Source organism: Caloenas nicobarica, chromosome Z, assembly GCF_036013445.1.
Source record: "Caloenas nicobarica isolate bCalNic1 chromosome Z, bCalNic1.hap1, whole genome shotgun sequence".
In the NCBI taxonomy this organism is placed as follows: domain Eukaryota; kingdom Metazoa; phylum Chordata; class Aves; order Columbiformes; family Columbidae; genus Caloenas; species Caloenas nicobarica.
In genome coordinates, this window is record NC_088284.1 from 17,823,239 (window position 1) to 17,841,084 (window position 17,846).

General features: G+C 38.1%; 1 protein-coding gene across 5 annotated transcripts in view; it reads right to left on the minus strand.

The window, feature by feature from the left end:
* MAST4 (microtubule associated serine/threonine kinase family member 4) overlaps positions 1-17,846 on the minus strand; it is a 235,982-nt gene that overhangs the window by 81,373 nt on the left and 136,763 nt on the right. For all 5 annotated transcript variants that reach the window (XM_065657629.1, XM_065657630.1, XM_065657631.1 and 2 more), the window contains one exon: positions 1,241-1,329. In XM_065657629.1, coding sequence (XP_065513701.1) covers positions 1,241-1,329 — 89 coding nt within the window. The remainder of the gene's footprint in view (positions 1-1,240; positions 1,330-17,846) is intronic.

A 17,846-nucleotide genomic window follows, 5' to 3' on the forward strand; every position in this document is an offset into this window, starting at 1 on the left:
ATGCTGGTCACTCCACACTTCTGAAGCCTGTTAGGCATTGCTGCTCTACATCATCAGTTTCCAAACGGGTGGTACAGACACTCATAGCAGCAGACGTGCTAGTTCCCACAGCAAGCACTGCTATTGCTGTCATCAAGTTAGCGCAGCACAACTGAACCCTCTTTCCATGGTGACCACAGATCCCTTATTCCAAACACAATTTCTGCATTTCGGGGACCCAGAGAGGGATTCTGAACAGTCCAATATTTCATTTTTCAGTTTTCAAACAGTCTGTTCCATGGTTTGTTGGGGTTGTTTTGTTTCGTTTTGTTTTTTGTTTAGAATGCTCTGTTGCCTTGAACTCTCCACAAACTTTCATGTTGTCTGGATTCCTCTGTGATAGCCTGCTGCTCAGAGTGAAAACCACCAACATATTTTCCCTAATAACATTGTGTCCTCAAGAAAACTGGAGATGCCTTACTAAACTCACTATCCTCTTCAAAAACTCAGCTGAAACTCTGCATCTTCTCTTCTAGTATCCATCTGAGAGCAGTTCTCCAAAGTATTCAGTGTCATTGCCTTCACAGAAATTGGTGTGGGGCTTTAATTTTGGTGTGTAGCTACAGCCAATGTCCAAAATACTTGAAGACATAACAAACCTTTGAGGAAATGTGTTTTGATATGCTAAAAATGTTATTTTTTAAAATCAAGGCAATCATTACCAATAAAACATTTATTTATGGGTGTCCATTCAGGCTTTAAGCGCTTCAGGTGCTTTAGAAGCAAAAGAAAATGATCATCAACTTGTTGACATGTAAAGTTAAACACAGAAATTTCCTGTAATGTGCTTAACACCACAAATTATAGGTATCAAAAGCACTGGGGATAGAATGTAATACCTTACTGATGGACTCCACTGCCTTTACCACATGTGCAAGTTATTTTATATCCTTTCCACATTGAACTAGGCCCAGAAAGGGAAGAGAGCAGGGGAAAGAAAAATGCATCAGAATGTCAGAATGCAAAGTGAGGAAGTAAAAAATAGATACTGGATCCATATTAAGTATTTCTGACCTACTTCTCACCATAACATAGCATTTACGGATCTAAAAAGAAATTTGGATGGAACGATACGCAACTTTTTGCTACTACAAACAGTGGAAAGAAGAGTGGCAGGATAACAAATTTGTCTGTTTTTCTTTCCTCATATAGACACTTTAAGTATTTAATAACAGCAGTAGTAGCATAGATATAAAATCACCTGCATGAGCTGAGAGAGGTGAATGAGGCCGAGGCAGAGCTGGAGACTGGCCATTGCCCATCAAAGTCTTCCTGTTGCTTGTTCTACAACTGTGGGCAAAAAGAGAGGAAAAACATTAACATCAGAAATACAGTATGTACAGCATATGGACATTTTGAGATTCTGCTACTTTGTTTCTTCACTTCCCAGTCTCCTATTAAAATCAGAGCTATTGTTTTTGTGGGCATGTCCAGGAAGTTTACAATCATACTGGATAATGGCAAAGACAGCAGTTTCCAAAGAAAATGCACCATAGATACTTTCCAGGCTTGCACATTTGCTGTTCTGTGCAGAGACCAGAGTTCCTCTCTGACTGCAGCTTGTTCCTCTGCCATACACTTTTCATAGTATATAAAAATATACAAGCATAATGTGAAAAAACAGTCTCAAGCTTAGAACCACCATTCAATGATTAAACCTGTTTCTGTTGCATGAACTATAGCTCCAAATCACATGCCATGAAGAGCAATGATTTATCATTCTGAGAATGATACGATAATTATAAATCTAATTATTGAGATAAATTTCACATCTGTGCCTTTTGTCAATAGAACAGATGATGCCTAAGAAGATAAATGAATTTTTTTACTCATTCATTTTTCATCTGCAAAGCCACTAATTTCCCATATCACAAGATCATTAGGTGAGATAAATAGTAAATTAACACATCTATTAAACTTGGGAAAGGAGATATTTTTTTAAATAGATTATACAGTTTTTAAATATTTGTTGGCAGAAGTGTTTTTCCTCCTACTGTAATGAATATTCTCACAAACATGAATCCCCAACACTGCAAACATTCATGCACAAGGAAAATAGTATCTTGAAGCTGAAAAGACCATAACTGTACAAACTTAAGTGCATATGCTAATGTTTACAGCACTGCAATCAGAATTTTCTTCTTTAAACATTTGGAAAAACTCAAAACCACTAAAAGGGGAAAAACTCATAGAAAAAGCCATCTCATTAACACAGTAGTTTCCAACGGAAGCTGATTCAGATCGTATTTGTACATGTCTTCCAAGATGAATTTTGTAACAATACAATCTCTATGTAACAGCCAGAAAGCAAGACTGATTAGTCTTAATATGGTATAAGTCAAATAGGATGCAAAAGAAAGGATGGTGTTTAACAGCATAAGCAGCTAAGCAAAACAGATTAAAAAGTAATCCAAACTAATACTGAAAATAAGGAAACAAAGGAAAACAATGGCAGAGGAAATGCTGAGTATGAAAGCAGTATAGAAGATACCTGCAATATGAAAAAAAAGAGTCAAACACTAAGACCAGTCTCCCCTTAAAAAAAGTTTTGTGATGCAGTAGAGTGCCATTTTAACTGTTTAATGGGTTAATGCAAAGTTCGCTTCCATGAATTGCATGATGAATTGCCATATCACTTTATTATGATAATCAATTAAATAACTCAGGAACGTATACTTATCATTACTCCAGATCTATGTAAGAAAAAGCAAGCACAAAACGATTGCAAGAGTCACATTTAGAGCATCGGAAAAGCCAAGACATAACACTCAATGTCTAAGCTGAACAAATAGGGCAAACTTTTAAAATGTGAGATTATATATAATTTTTTTAGGAACCTGTCTAGATTAAGATCAGCTTTCTACAAGTATTTTTAACGTATTCAGCACATAATCTACTTTTTAAATGATGGAACTTGAGCGAATATTCCGTATTTCATTTGATAATAATCTCAAAGTTGTATTGTTTCCCCTCCATCTCTAAATTTTGTCCAGCTCAAGAGTCATATTCAATCCTTCTCTTATTTAAGAATGGTCAAAATTCTTCCTTTTTGCTTCATGCAATGTCACTGTGTTTTTGGTAACTTTTGTTGTATCTTACTATGATATGCCTCACTTTATCTGATACGATGTTTTTTCAAAGCTCGAATAAGTGTTCCTTTGCAATTTGCCAACATAAAACTGAACCCAATAGAAACTTTTGGCATTCCTTAGACATTCATTAAAGGATATATAGATTGCACCTATCCATGACGATGTGATGATATCACTATTGCATCTGTGGTGCAGGTTGGCATCAAGAGATCCCACTATGTGACTTTAAAGCAGCTCTGCACGGCTGAAGTTTGGGGTCTACAGGATCACCACATCTCCTGTCACAAGGAGGGAATCTGTTTTAAACATCTAATCCCTGTATATGTTCTCAGCAAAACAAACATCAATTTCAACAAATTCTAGGCACTCTTCACTGATTGTGCTACAATAATTCCAGATACAGGTTTATTGATATAATTTGCCTTTATCCGTAGAAATTCAGAGTTTTACCATTTTTTGCCAGAATTCCCAATGTAAATAAATTGACTGCCTGGTATTCATTTTTACATTAAAATTCAAACTACATATTCTTTACGTGAAGTTAGTGCAACATCTTTGACAAATCATTATGAAAGATATCGAATTCAAGTTACCTTGATTTTTTGGGTGGCTATTTTAAAGAATTATTTCTGGGAAATACGATGGCATTACCTTCAACATCAAGATCTTATGTAATAAGAAAACTTTCCCCCAACTGCCATTAAATAAATAAATAAATAAATCTTTGCTTAGACATGGCTGCAACTGTATGTATAATTTATGTTTCATCACACACAAATGAAATGTTCTATTGAGAAATAAAAAATAAAAAATATGAAGTCTCCTCTATTTGTCTTATCAGTAAGCTAAGATGTAAATCACTTCATGAAAACACAAATCCATCTTAGAGCTCCCGCTGAAGCTTTGTTTCCTTCATTCTGTTTCGCAAAGATTTTGAAATTATGTTATCCATCCAGTATAATCTGTGAAATGCAACTCCTTCCCCAGAATAATACTATTATAGAAGAGGCTCTTTGTGTGTGGTTTAAAAAAAAAAAAAAAAAAAAAACTTCAGGGAACCTTGAAAGATGATCTAAGCTGCTGGAACACCACAAATGGGAAGCAGTGTCACACTAAGGAAGTATCAAAGCATTACTGACTGAACTGTATTTAGCCTTGAAACAGCAATCTTCTGTATACAAAAGAATCTCAGAAGTTAAAGCCATTCTGCAGAAAAAAATCCTTCTTCCTAGATCTCTGAACACATCAAGTAAATTTCCACTTCTATTGTCTTCATAAAACTATTCTTCTCCCATTCAAATCTGACAAGATACACCAACTGATAAGAGGCAGCCCAGAAAGAAAGCCTCTTTGTCTGCAGGAAAGTTATAGCAGTGTGGAACAGTCCACAGGGACTGTAACAGAGGGAAACATAAACCTTGGTAAACCACAGAGTGCTACACCCTCAAAATGCAATTCTCTAAGCCTTGGATTTCATGTTATGATCAGGTTGCATGCCACAGAGAAGAGTCTACCAAGCCAGGCAACAGATACAACACAGGGTTTAGAGCGCTGGAAAAAAAAAAAAAAAAAAAAAAAACAACACACATACACAAAACCAAACCCAAACCAAAACAAAACACACACCCCGCCCCCCCCCAAAAAAACCAAACCACCAAAAAACAAACACACACATATTTTTCCAAGGAGAAGGAGGGAGTAGGGGAGAACAAAGAAAAAACGACCACAAAACAAAAAAACCAAAACCAAACAAAAAACAAAACAAAACAAAACCACAAAAAAACCCCAAAAAACCCAAGAAAAATAGTCATGTTCAACAATAATTAAACTTTATGGTGCACGCAAAACTTGAATAAAATAGAAAGTTTACATTTTTTGCCCTTTGTCTTCTCTGCCCCAGGAAGAACCTTCCTGGACTTTAGTCTGTTGCCAACAACATAAAGTGGCAGTCGTCGATGACTACCTATCTGGAAGTTGTTGGCACTACACCCAATCAGCAGTGCCCTTGACTACTGGCACTGTTTCTTATCTTGGAATCCAATCCGTAACTTCCTATTTGGTTTCCAAATCTGCCTCCTCCCCTCTCACTCCCCTCCCAGTTCTGCCTTACCTCCTGCTCTCCACCACTAAGGTTCCTGCCCACTCACGCCTCTCCTCCCTATTCCGGACTTCTCACCATGTCTCGCTGCTGGAGAATTCCTCCTTCATCCCAGCTCCAGTATCAGGCCCAACACACTAACCTCTGAGTCACTTCTCCAGCTGTTACAGGTGATCAACACTTTCCATGAGACACACTCATGTTAAAACAAATATGGGACACTACACAAAAAGTACTTTGTGCTCAACTTCATCAATCGCAAAGCAAGGGTGAACTACAGCTGCTGAAAGATGCAATCCAGTTGCATGAAGGTTGATCACTTTGCTCCTTAAATAGGCACAATTCTTCCCATATGAGGCAAAAGCCATTCAGGTAGAGATTATGGCAACTGCTAGATTGAAGCCAGCAACTCACAAGACAAAACTACTATTATAGTAGTATGGCAATTAAAATAGAACTGCACTCCACAAGCTCTTGGGAACACTTAACAGAATAAAAAGTTGAAGCAGAAATCCACTTCTAGGACAGGCAATACTTCATCCAGAGATGAAATATTAAATGCAGATCTCCTGATAAAAGTAATCAAGAAATGGCAAAAATTGCGGAGGTATGCACTGAAATTGAAGTTTCTTCCTCAGAACAAGGGCTAATATATGAGCAAATTACTGGCAGTAAAGGTTAATTGCTTTTTTCAAAAGAAGTAGGGAAAGAAGGCTATATTGACAGAGATTACCACTTGCCATGCTTTTCATGGGAAATTTGGCATCTGCTTTAGTAATTTACAGTGATTTCAACATCCTGAATTATTAATATCTACACTTATAATGAAGATAGATTTGGACTGTAAGCTATTATGACAATTGACCACCTTTCACAGGCCATGCTGAGCACAGCGCTGCTCCACAACACAGATTCTTATTAGCTGAAGGTAAAGATTAAAAGGGGACTCCTCGTATTTTAAGAGAGGCTGCAAACAAAATGTTTCATTTGCTAATACAAGTGCAGAGAAATTATTCTATTGCCATACCCAGAATGCAAAGCCTGACCATGTAGACACCAGAGAGACTAATAATGCAAGACCAGCACTCCTGTAACAGCTCTTGAGATAGAAAAGGTGGCTATAATTTCTCTGGTGTTGAAACTGCATAGTTGAAAACTACCTCAGTAGGAACATGCTGTCCCTAGCAAGACTTCAGATGTGGCCACTTTGTTTATATAGGAAAGTTAAATTTGAGTTATATTTCAGTTATATTTAACTTGTTATGAAGGTAGCTAACCTATGACTTCATAGTTATTTATTATCTTCATAAATAGCAACACTGAAGAGTCAACAGTGCAGAAGGTACTGACTTAAAAACTGTAATATTTAAAGTGAGGAATTTAGCTTGTTTTGAGTTTTTTGTTTTTAAAGAAAAATAAGCATTTTGCATCAAAAAACAGTTTGTGAGTATTTCCAAGCTCTCCAGAATCCAGGCAAATTCTGTGGGACATTAACTTGAATGAACGCAAAAACCCACTGCCATGAAGAGATGACGCACACTGATACTGCAGCAGCTTCCTTGTCAAAAGTAGCCTTTAAGCTTGTATTTGATGAAGCAGCTCCTGATCTAGAAAGTTGGAGTAACACATGGCCTGCAGTTAATGGTAGTTCCACACCTAGATCACTTTATAAAAGAAAATGAATCAACCAAGCATGTTCCTCTCTAAATACAGTGGAATTAGGTTTACATGAGCAAAATCCACAGGCTCCATTCAGTGCTACTTGCTGCTGCTGTGTTCTACCTTCTAGCTAAGAGAGACTGAAGAGTAAGCAAGCAAAGGTTTATGATTTTGAAATACTTCCTAGACTAAAGTAGGTAAATTCTCAAGGTCCTGCAATCAGAGAAATGTGCAAACCATCTGAATGTGACTAACATATACCATCAGTAACACGCAGAATTTTCTTTTTGTTCTTTTAATGGCTTTCAGTGTTCCACACTCATATCCATTTAGTATCACCTAGAATTATTTTCAGATACATTTTTACTAGACCATATGTCTGCATATAAACTCTCAAGATCTGGTGCATACATATCTACATGTATAAGCATATACGAATATACATTCATATGTACATGGATAAAATATATACATATATTTACATAATGACATATATAATCCTACATTTAAAACATTTTACATACAGCCAAGCATTCTATCTATTATCTATCCCACTCTCCATGAGGAATTATTCCATATCATTCTTTAATGAATGGGGAAAAAAAATGGGTCTTGGGATTTAAATTGTAACTGTTGTAACTTAGGGATTCAGGGTTTAGTCGTCTGTGTTTAAGGGTTAGCCAATTAAATGAGGCCAGCTCTAGTCTGAAGAAACAAAAGTGCTATCAAAACACACAATGAACACAACACAACACGACAAAGTATGCAGCTGCTGGCAGCCCTATTTGGCAGAATTTGTCCTGAATCTTTGCAACACTACAGTGAGGGTTTCAGTTCTGGCTATTGGCCAGGTATGCATGGACAGTAAGTAAGCTAAGGGTCCTCTCTAGGTACTTACATTTGTGCCCAACACCTTTTTCCCCTGCCATTACTACCACCTACCAGCATGCCACCATAACCTCATCTTTCCTATACCATACAAAAGAGGAGATCTCAGGCTTTTTCTTCATCTTTCTCAAAAAAAAAAAAAAAAACAACAACCAAAACTACAAGGAAAATAAAACTTAAAATGCAACCAACTGGACACATCATCACCCTCTGCCTGGACTGCCTGAAGGGTTCAAGTACATGCAAGACAGCATCATTGCAAAAATATCTGCAACGAAAAAACAACAACGAAAAACCAACACATACCACAGAACTGCAAAAGTATCAGAAAAATCTCTGCTGTTCAGACCTGAGGAAGACTGTCATAAAGACAGATTTATTATGCTGTAAAAGGCCTTTCAATGTCCATCCTTCCAGTGTATTATAAAATAAATAAACAGGTCCTTCATTAAGCCTTCTCAACTGCACTTGCTAGTTAGATACGTATTCAGCTCAGTGACTGCTTTCACTTTTACTCTAAGCAATTTTGATCCACAATTTCTCTCCTTCATGGTGTATTTCGTATCTGTTCTGTTCCTTCCTAAAACAACTGATTCAGTTGTAACTTGTTACAGAGGTAAATATTTAATTATGTAACATGAAAAAGAGTATTAAACTACCTACTAACTCCATAGTTGTACCATAAATCAGCTGCACACAAGAGAAAGTCTGTGATGCACACAAAGTGGGCAGGCAGCAGAGAGCAGACAAAAAGAACAATCAGGATCATGAACCAGCCCACTGCACAATTCTGCTTCATTATCCACAAAATGCAGGTTTTGTATCTTCGTATCATACAACCTATTGAGAACATGCTGATGGGATCATTTAAATCCCACTGCTTCTTGAATTTCTTTTTTTAATCTTATTTGTGTTCTGGGAAGGGACATAAGCCATGTTATTAGATGAACAGCACGTTTGCTGTCATACTGAGATACTTCACTAAATTCCTTGATGCACAAATATTACTTTTTCAAAATAGAAAGGTAAGTAGAAGCTAGTACCATAAGTAGAAGAAAAATACACAGGGCTGGCCTGAATCATCACTAAGTACGATTATCTTTATGTAATTCAGGAGGTGCAAAAAAAAAAAAGGCAGAAGCACCTCCCTTGGGAAAAAGAAAAAACAACCAGGAGCCACAGTGATGGGTTTATATTATTTAGCAAATGCTACCCTAAAAAAAATAAAAGTGTCATACATCACACCTGTGATGATCAAAGCATCAACAATTTGGAGATGTTAGCCAAATGAAGTAGGCCTTGACTTGCATAGTAGATAACCTCGCAAAACCACCTGCACTAGACAGGAAATACTTTATGTACTGGAGCACATGTCTATCATGGCTGCAGCACAGACAGGAGGTTTAAAACACAGGTCTCACTGTGCTTTGGGCCATCCCCAGCAGTTTTGCATTAACATCCATTACTCCAGATTTTGACTCTAGACTGTTAAGTTCCTGGTGCATCTCCTGGGACAAGAGGATGCCACCAGATGTTTCTTATGTTGGGATGGTCAGCCTGGGGGCAGAATGTTTCCCACTCTGCTCCTTTGCTCATTGTTAACAGCTTGTGAGGACCTGCGGGAGCATGGGGAGGCAATTCAGTGCTGTCAGATGCCATTCACTGCTGTTGCTCCCTTCAGAGCCTCTGCTCCACCTCAGGCTGGTGTGCTGTCTGCCAGGCTGTAGCACTGACACTGTCACAGGTGGTGCTTGTCACTGGCTCTGTCCCCAGTTTGGGAGACAGGCTGGTGCCCCATGGCTGCTGTTGCTGCTCACAAGACCAACAAGTCAAACTCAGGCAAAGAGGTAGTAGCTGAGGGGTCCTCCTCCTCACCCTTCCACTGGCAGCTGGAGTTATAGAGCAAGAGCCTTTTCCACACTTACACTGAACAGAGCAGCCCATGTACTGGCATCTTTTACTCAGTTCAGACCTCCAAAAACCCAAACAAAACCAATAAATAAACAAGTCCTGTTCCAGCCATATTTCCTTTGAACAACGTCCATTTGGACTGAAGAACTAACCACAGCCAATTCCCTAGGTCATTTCAGTACTGCAAGGGAGCCAAGTACATACCCTGAGCTTTCTTTTAACTCTGGATGAAACTGAGGTTAGCATAGTTAAGCATTAAGACAAACCATGGGAGTGTCTCCAAACTACAGACAGAAGACCTGTTTATCCAGATAGCTAGCACAGTGAAACCCTGTTCACCTCTCCAGCATTCTCATTCTGTTTTCCACTTAATCTACCACATTTTGGTCTTCTTTGCTTTTTCCTTGCTGGTGGTTGTTTCCAACAACCACAGCTCTTAAGCAGCACTGTTTGGAACTCACCGTATTTCACAGAATTAGTGGGCAAGGACAATAAGCCAGAGGGACTTCCACATAGCACCAAAAGCATTCCCCAAATATGACAAAGAGTAGCTTTACGAAGCGCTTCTCTTGGCCAAAAAAGCGTGCATGGTGTCAATACTCAGTAGAGCCTCAAGGGGTTAAAGCCTGCCATGGTCTGCAATTATCATGTGGTTATACGTGAGGCAAGCCTAGAAAGTCTGGTGCCACAGCAGATGTCTAGGAGACACCTCAGAAATGACTGACCCGTTTCCGTCCAGTTGGGGGAAGGAAGAAGGAACAATTTAGCCTGTTCTGCTTCTTGCTACAAAAGTTGTGCTTCATTTTCCTTTTCGCCTCCTCAATTTGTTTGTACTTGTAAAAATAATTTAAGTTGCCAAGGCTACTTTCACATAAAAAGAAGCAGAGGCTTATTAAAACAAAAAGATACACAATACCCTTTATCACATGAAACATTGTCTCCTCTGCACTCCACAGACTTTCTCCATGAGAAAAGCCACTAAAAAACAAGCTCCTATAAATACTTTTCCCTGCATTACTTCACAACACTTTAGGACAGTTTTGAGCTTTTTGTTTGTTTGGTTTTATTCCCCTCCCCTTTTTTCCAAATAATCACAAAGGAGAACAACTAAATTAATCATATCCTAAAATTCAAGGATAGGAAATAGGGAGCTGCCTGAAGTAGAGATATTTTTACGTGGTTTCACTTTCAAACCCAGTAGACTCAACCTCCACCTCAAAAATCACTTGTGGAAGAAGGTGGTTCACGGACACCAACCCAGCAAACCTTGATGCCTCTGGTACTGTAACTCTCTTTTCTACAAACTTCACATCGTCAACAGAAACACATAGGTGATGACAGCCTACACATGCACAAGCATAAGCAGGGCTCACCTGTATTCACCAAAATTGCTCATAATACACTGAAATACATAAGGCCTGTCACCTCTTAAAAAGCAAATGCTTCACACAGTTTTGAAACAGAAGCAGAGACACTGAGCACTTCCTAGTGAATGGGCATCTTCAAGCCTTCCTCTCCCATGTACTCCCGCCCAGCTGCCAGGACCACACGATCTTTAAAAACAGCTGGAATTATGGTGAAATAGTACAGCTGCATGAGCCACCACCTCAAGCAACTTAATTCAGCAGAAAGTTTCCAAAAGTAGTTTCCAAAACAACAACAAGAACAGATTTCCCTCTGTTGCAGCCCGGGTGCCATGGAGAGAAGAAAATGAAAAAAAAAGTGGGAGAACCACGAGTGGGAAGTCCTGAGCACTGCCATTATTTAACCTCTTGAGAGCCAGAGGTAAGGATACACATTCACAGATTGGAAAGCACTGCCATAATGAAGCACAGTTGCCTATTGAGCGTCTGACATGAGGGAAATGAGCTTTATCTCTCCTTAGGCACTTTGGCATTAACTGCAGTGGTTTATCTCCCCTCCTTTTACATGTATGAGAGTTGGCAAAAATTTGCAATAAATGTCTAATTTTGCACTAAGCAATATGAGATAAGTTTGCACCCTTTCTTTAAAGGAATTAATGCAAGTAACAGGAAAATGGTGCTGTTCCTTTTTATTTCTCAACTTTTTTAAAAGGCAAAAGGCAATATTATGTAACTGAAGTAACACATTTTCCATACAAGTAATAAACATTTTGCAGTTAATATTCTCTACTGCCTTTTGCTTAGACATAAGTAGTCAGTAGTGCTTAAGCAGTTAATACACTGGAATTAAGGAAATAAAGAAAACATTTTAAAAAATAAAAATCACTATTTAGGTGTTTGAAAATGATGCCCTTTATTGGTTAGGAGCCTGAATACGAACAATTAAGTGGGAGTCATTCAACCCCAAAATCACATTTGTTCTCATAGACCTCTGGCAGCACCATCAGTGCCCCACATTTGAGCATGCACACATTGACTGCAGTTCAGAAATTTAGTTTGGAAACAAAAGATCCCCTCTCTTTACTGAGACTCACGTTCTCCTTCTCTCTTAATTAAATCATAATTAAGCACCTAGAAGCACTGTTTTCCCGAGGAGTGGGGAGTGAAATCTTTTCATTGTGCCCATTCAGCTGTTGGTGTCTGCTGGGCCTCCTGAAGAGGGCATCAATTAATGCCAGCTATGGCGGCCTTCATGAAGAGGCTGTTTGTTCAGTAGGAACCGTCCCTCGGCAAAGTCATGCTGAAATGTACACAACCAAGCACTCACAATATTAAGACATCACTGGACACATACAAGTAGCCAGCAAGGTGGCATTCCCCATCAGTCATATGGAGCTGTAACAAATTAGAGTCTTTTTGCCCTTGGACTTTCCAAACACAGCTACATCGTTTTATGAGCAAAACAACAAATAACCAACATTAAAAAACCTGTATGTCTGGTCTCAGTCTCTTCCAAATGAAAACTGAGGTTATGTAACTGACATAACGATTATTATTTTTCATTTTAAAAAGCTCCACAAGAAATTTAACAGAAAAAAATTAAGTATGTACTGGCACATAGCTCGCACTACTTAAAAAACCACAGAGACTACATCAATCGCTTCTCCCTACCAAAAATTTTTATGGATATACAGTATCTACTCTTAAGAGTTAGCTGTGTATCGGTAGTGCTACAGTTACACAAGTATATTCTCCCTTCTACAAACATAGTTACGCTATAGCGTAAAAGTGTAACTGGTTCTGATTTTCCCAGATAGGAAAAAAAAAAGTGAACCATGAGAACACGAACTGTCTTTTTCAACTGTAATTGTGTACTAGAAAAGCTATGTCAGAAAAATTAACTGACTAGCTACAGCTCAAATAATTCCCCCTGCATAAAATCCAGTGTGTACACTAGATCTAGGAGCAAACTTCAGCTGAGGAGGGCAACCTCTCACACACGCAGCTCATGCTGCTTTGCCACAAAGTCCCAGTGAGGTAATTGGAATCATCTGAATAATCTCCAGTGAAGCAATTCAAACATCTCCAGGCAGAGTCATCAGCAGGGATGACAACACAAGGTTTCTGACATCCACTTGCCCTCTTTTTTTTTTTTTTTTTCAGTAATGCTTAATCATCAAACACCACACAATCCAGGAAAGATTAGATGATTTAAGTGTTTTAGTTTGCTGCCACAGTCATAGCACTTATATATACATACACATGCACATTTATACTATTAAAAATAGTATGGTGCAGTATTTTAAAAGTTTCAGTGGTGTGCATTTCAAGGGCTCGATTACACAAACAGTAAAGTCAAACAAATTATCTAGGTCTTCCCAAATAAGTACCGCCACCAAATGTTCCCTTCCCCCTGACATGCTATGTCATTTTAATGACCCAAGTATCGAAATACCTGCACCACAAATACTGTACAACATTAGAATCCCTTAAGTCTATCTAAGATAGGTTTTCTGGAGATCAAAACACAATATTGCTACGTTGCAATCTTTTATACAGGCTCTGAGAAGAGATGACGCATTACCCAGGGAGAGGGGAATTTTTCTTCTATGCCGTGGTATATATTCCAAGCTCTTTCCCACAACTTGTGACACAGCATAACTAAGACACAATCTGACCTTAAATTTATCCACATGGTTACATCCAATGAGAATCTGAGTGAAACTGGAAAATGAGCAGCATTTTCCTAGCAAAAAAACCCAGTATGCATTCAACACTGCAAGTCTCAGAGTAGAGATCTAATGAAATGAAATGTACCTCTGGGAACGAATCTGGTCCACAAAATCCATCCATACTTTGTCTTTACCAGGACCTCTTTCTGTGAGTAAAGTTTTACAGAAACTTGGAATTTTCGGGATCAAGTAAGCTTGATTTCTCATTTGTAGTTCTCCTGATCCCTTCAGTGGACAATAACATCCTATTTTTTAATGAAAATCCAAGAACACAGAAATAAGGCAAAATGATAGTTTAAAATTAGCTTTTATCAGTAGTATACTTTCCTGTACTAGACTTAGATCTAGAAAATGATAAGTATACCACAAGAACATACAGAAAAGATTAAGTCCATCCTAAACACAGCAGAGTACACAAGCAATTTATGAAAACAAATTTTGCATATACTTCACCCTGTCAAAATATCCATACCAGGAAATGAGTATTTTACTACCAAAGTAATGTACTAATTGCTCATGAATAGAAGTAGGTCACAGAGGATTCATGAAAACAAATGCCAGTGACTCAGTGTAGAAGAAAGAAGGAAAAAACAAGTGCAAGGATATGATTTATGGTGTGCAAATAGCTATGAGCTAATATTGTGAAAAGGAACAATTTCACAATAAAGATTTCTTTAATTCACCCTGGTGTGTCAAGAATGAAGTATCACATAAAATTACTAGTAATGCAACAGCCACTGTAGAAACAAAAAACCCAGCAGTGATAATTACGGTTAACATTTTAATTTTGGACACATCCGTTAATTTACTGTCCACAGCTATGAAAGCCTACAACCTACCTGACGCAAGAGCTGCAATAGCTTTAGGTGCCAGATCTGGCAGTGCTGCTAGCAACAGGAACAACCTGAGATGCTACAGAAACATTGCCTGTCAAACTGTGCAACACAGGATGGCATATGTCTGTATCAAAACCTAATAGTTTAAACAATATCTGCTCCAAAACAAGCAGGATTGCAGGCACAATAAAAAAGAGAAAACCAAAGCAGGTGTGTTGTCAGCTGTTCCAACTGTATGATGTAGTATGTGCAGCTATTCTTCAAATTCTATCTTTTGAATTCATGCAATGACTCTAGAACTCCAAGTTTTCAGTGTTTGAGGGTAGGGTTTCCTTGGTGGTGGTTTCTTGCTTTGAAGTCTGTTTGCTGATTTTTTTGGAAGTTCATGTTTCAAGTCCTGTTTTGGCAATGGGGAGATTTAACATGAACCCTAAACAAATTAAAATGGATGGAAAACTTCTATCCATGAACATTTCCACATCAGAAAGTGCCAAAATCTATACTGCAGTAATGAATTCCAAAATAAAAAGGAACGTTGGCTTGGATGCACACAAAGTTGAACAGAACAATTCAGTGTGCAGTCTTTCTTCTTTACACATCGATCCCTGCAAGAATTCTAGTTTTACATAGTGAAAAAATCTCAAGAGTTCAGTCTGCAAGAACAGATCTGTCTGGCTTTTTAACTTCAGTTAAAATTCCACCTTGGAGCACCAATGCCCAGGACAGCAAAGACATGATGGTAGCAAGAGTAAATCTGAAAGGGAATTTGTGTCAAAGTTGTCAATGAGAGGACTTGGAACTCTCCTACAAAGAGCGATTTTACACAAGTCTTTGCTGTTTATAAAGTGTTAATTATACAAAAGCTGTTATCTCAGACATGAGCAACGTTCTTACAAGAAAAATCAGAAAAAAATCTCACATTTTTTGCTTCCATGGATCATAACTGGTTTGAATTAGAATTTGTGCCCATGACTTACATTGGATTTACACCTAAAAACCCCTAAATTGTCATAAAACAATGGGATCCATAATTAGCAAATTTCCCCCTTTCCTCAACTATGTCTTGAGGTACCACCACATCACATTATGTTCCTCAAATTCTCCAAGACATACTACTATGCTAGCAATTGACTGTTAGGTACATGAGCTTAAACTGAGACTATCCACGCATTTCTGTAAGCTGTACTGCCACAAGTCTACACCATCATCATTCCTGTTACGATTCCACCACAGAAAGAGGTCTTGCAGATTACTAGCCATCTTAAGCAGTGTGGATGAAGAGAACCTAAAGTTGCATCTACGGTTTAAGATGAATTCAGTAGTTTTAACACATGACTACTCTGTCCCACTGAAAACTTGCTTTGGCACAACTTCCACATATTGTCTGTTTAATGTAACGGAGATAGGTTCAAGTGGAACTACCACACGTAGCATTCTATGATCTTCTAACCTCCTCAGCAGTAAGGAAGAACACGCTGAGAGTTTGAATATTAATCCTTAATTTCCTGGGTTTCGCAAAATACAGGCCTCTAACCTCTGATTTGGTTCAGTGACTTAATCAAACATTAGACTTCCTATTAACACAAGCTCTAGCTCAACTTCTCAAATAATCACTACAAATGACCTCAGACTATGTTCAGCTTGAAAGCCAAATGTAGGCACACATCTGAAAGATAAAATAATGTCAGCAAAAGCCACTTCCCCAAAAGTCTTGAATCTAAAAGAGTAGAGACATTAGTTGGGATTATCCTTTCTTCCAGTCATAACTGCAAAAATTACCACTAGTCATATAAACAGATTTTACTTTTGATGATGTAAATTAAACTATAAAGCATTCGCATAAATCAATGATAATATAATCACATGCTTTTTAATAATCTCCTTTCTACAAATGCATAACTAAACATTCAATTAAAATGATTTTTCAGTCTTTCAAAACCTTGAGAAAGTCTGTGCAGGTAATGGTAGCACACCATTCAGAAGGGCTGGACAACTAATTTGATGTACATATGGGTGTGTGAGCAATTAAAAAGTGACTGATTGTTTTCTCAACCTAGCTTAAATTGATTACAGAGCTCTGACTTGTTTTTTATGGGGATGTATGATCTCCTGCCTCATTGTGACTAGCAAAAATTTAGCTGATACAGGAAAGCAGCTACAACAAAATTTTTTAAAGTGACCAATAAAAAAAAACCCCAAGACTCTAACTGGTAAACTGTCATTCAACAATTCATCATTTCTCCCACAATTTGGCAGAATAGCAATGCAATCCAATACTCGTTTCCTTCCAAAGTGTTGCATTAGATTTCACACGATTGTGGAGACTGTTTGCTGATTGACAGAGATTCTTTATTTCTTTATATTCTTCAGAGAAATAGCATACCTTTCTTTATTGATTTTTTTTCCAGTAAACGAACTCAAACAAGAACAGCAGCTTCACACCTGCTTAACACAGAAGAGGTACAGCATCATTTTGCAAAAATCTGCTTTACTTACTCCCAAGAGTTTTTGTTAAGACTGAAGCTGAACATTACCTTATTGATAGCCATAGGTTTCATATTACAGCTCAGCAGATAGCCACTGAAACATCACCCACTCAGAGCTCTAAAAACAAGTTAGTAGAGTAATTCCAGAAAATAATATTCTGCTTTTAAATTCTGACTATTCAGTATGTTATATCAGACATATATTTCAAACAGATAATACAGTCACTCTCTCCAAAAGACAAATTCTCATCTTGCTATTCACTAACGTGTCCCAGCACACTTTATCACTGCAGAAAAGTAGAAACATCATTCATCGGTGGTGGAGACAGGAATCATGCTGCAACGTGATACAATGCTACACGTCATACCCTTTACCATTCTAACTTTAATAGTCCAAATGCCTGTAGCCATATCACCTCATGCTGCGATTTTGTCACATCTCAGGCTACGCAGCATTAGGCTAACTGGCTGCTGCAGGAAACTATGACGATCTCTGAGTCAGAGCTAGAAACACACCCCAGTATGGTGCTGCAGGGCACAGTGCTGTTTTGCAGATGAATCTGGGCTGCCAACCACATGAGATCATTAAAGATCACTGCTTTTGGTAAGCTTAAAGGTAGTCAAGCACGCATATAAGAAGAAAAACCTTCCCAACGTTCGGAAACCCAGATCAACTGAATGTGTTTTCTTCAGTCCTGGGTTGCTCTTCAAGATCTCAACAAGCTAATTAAAAAAAAAGTG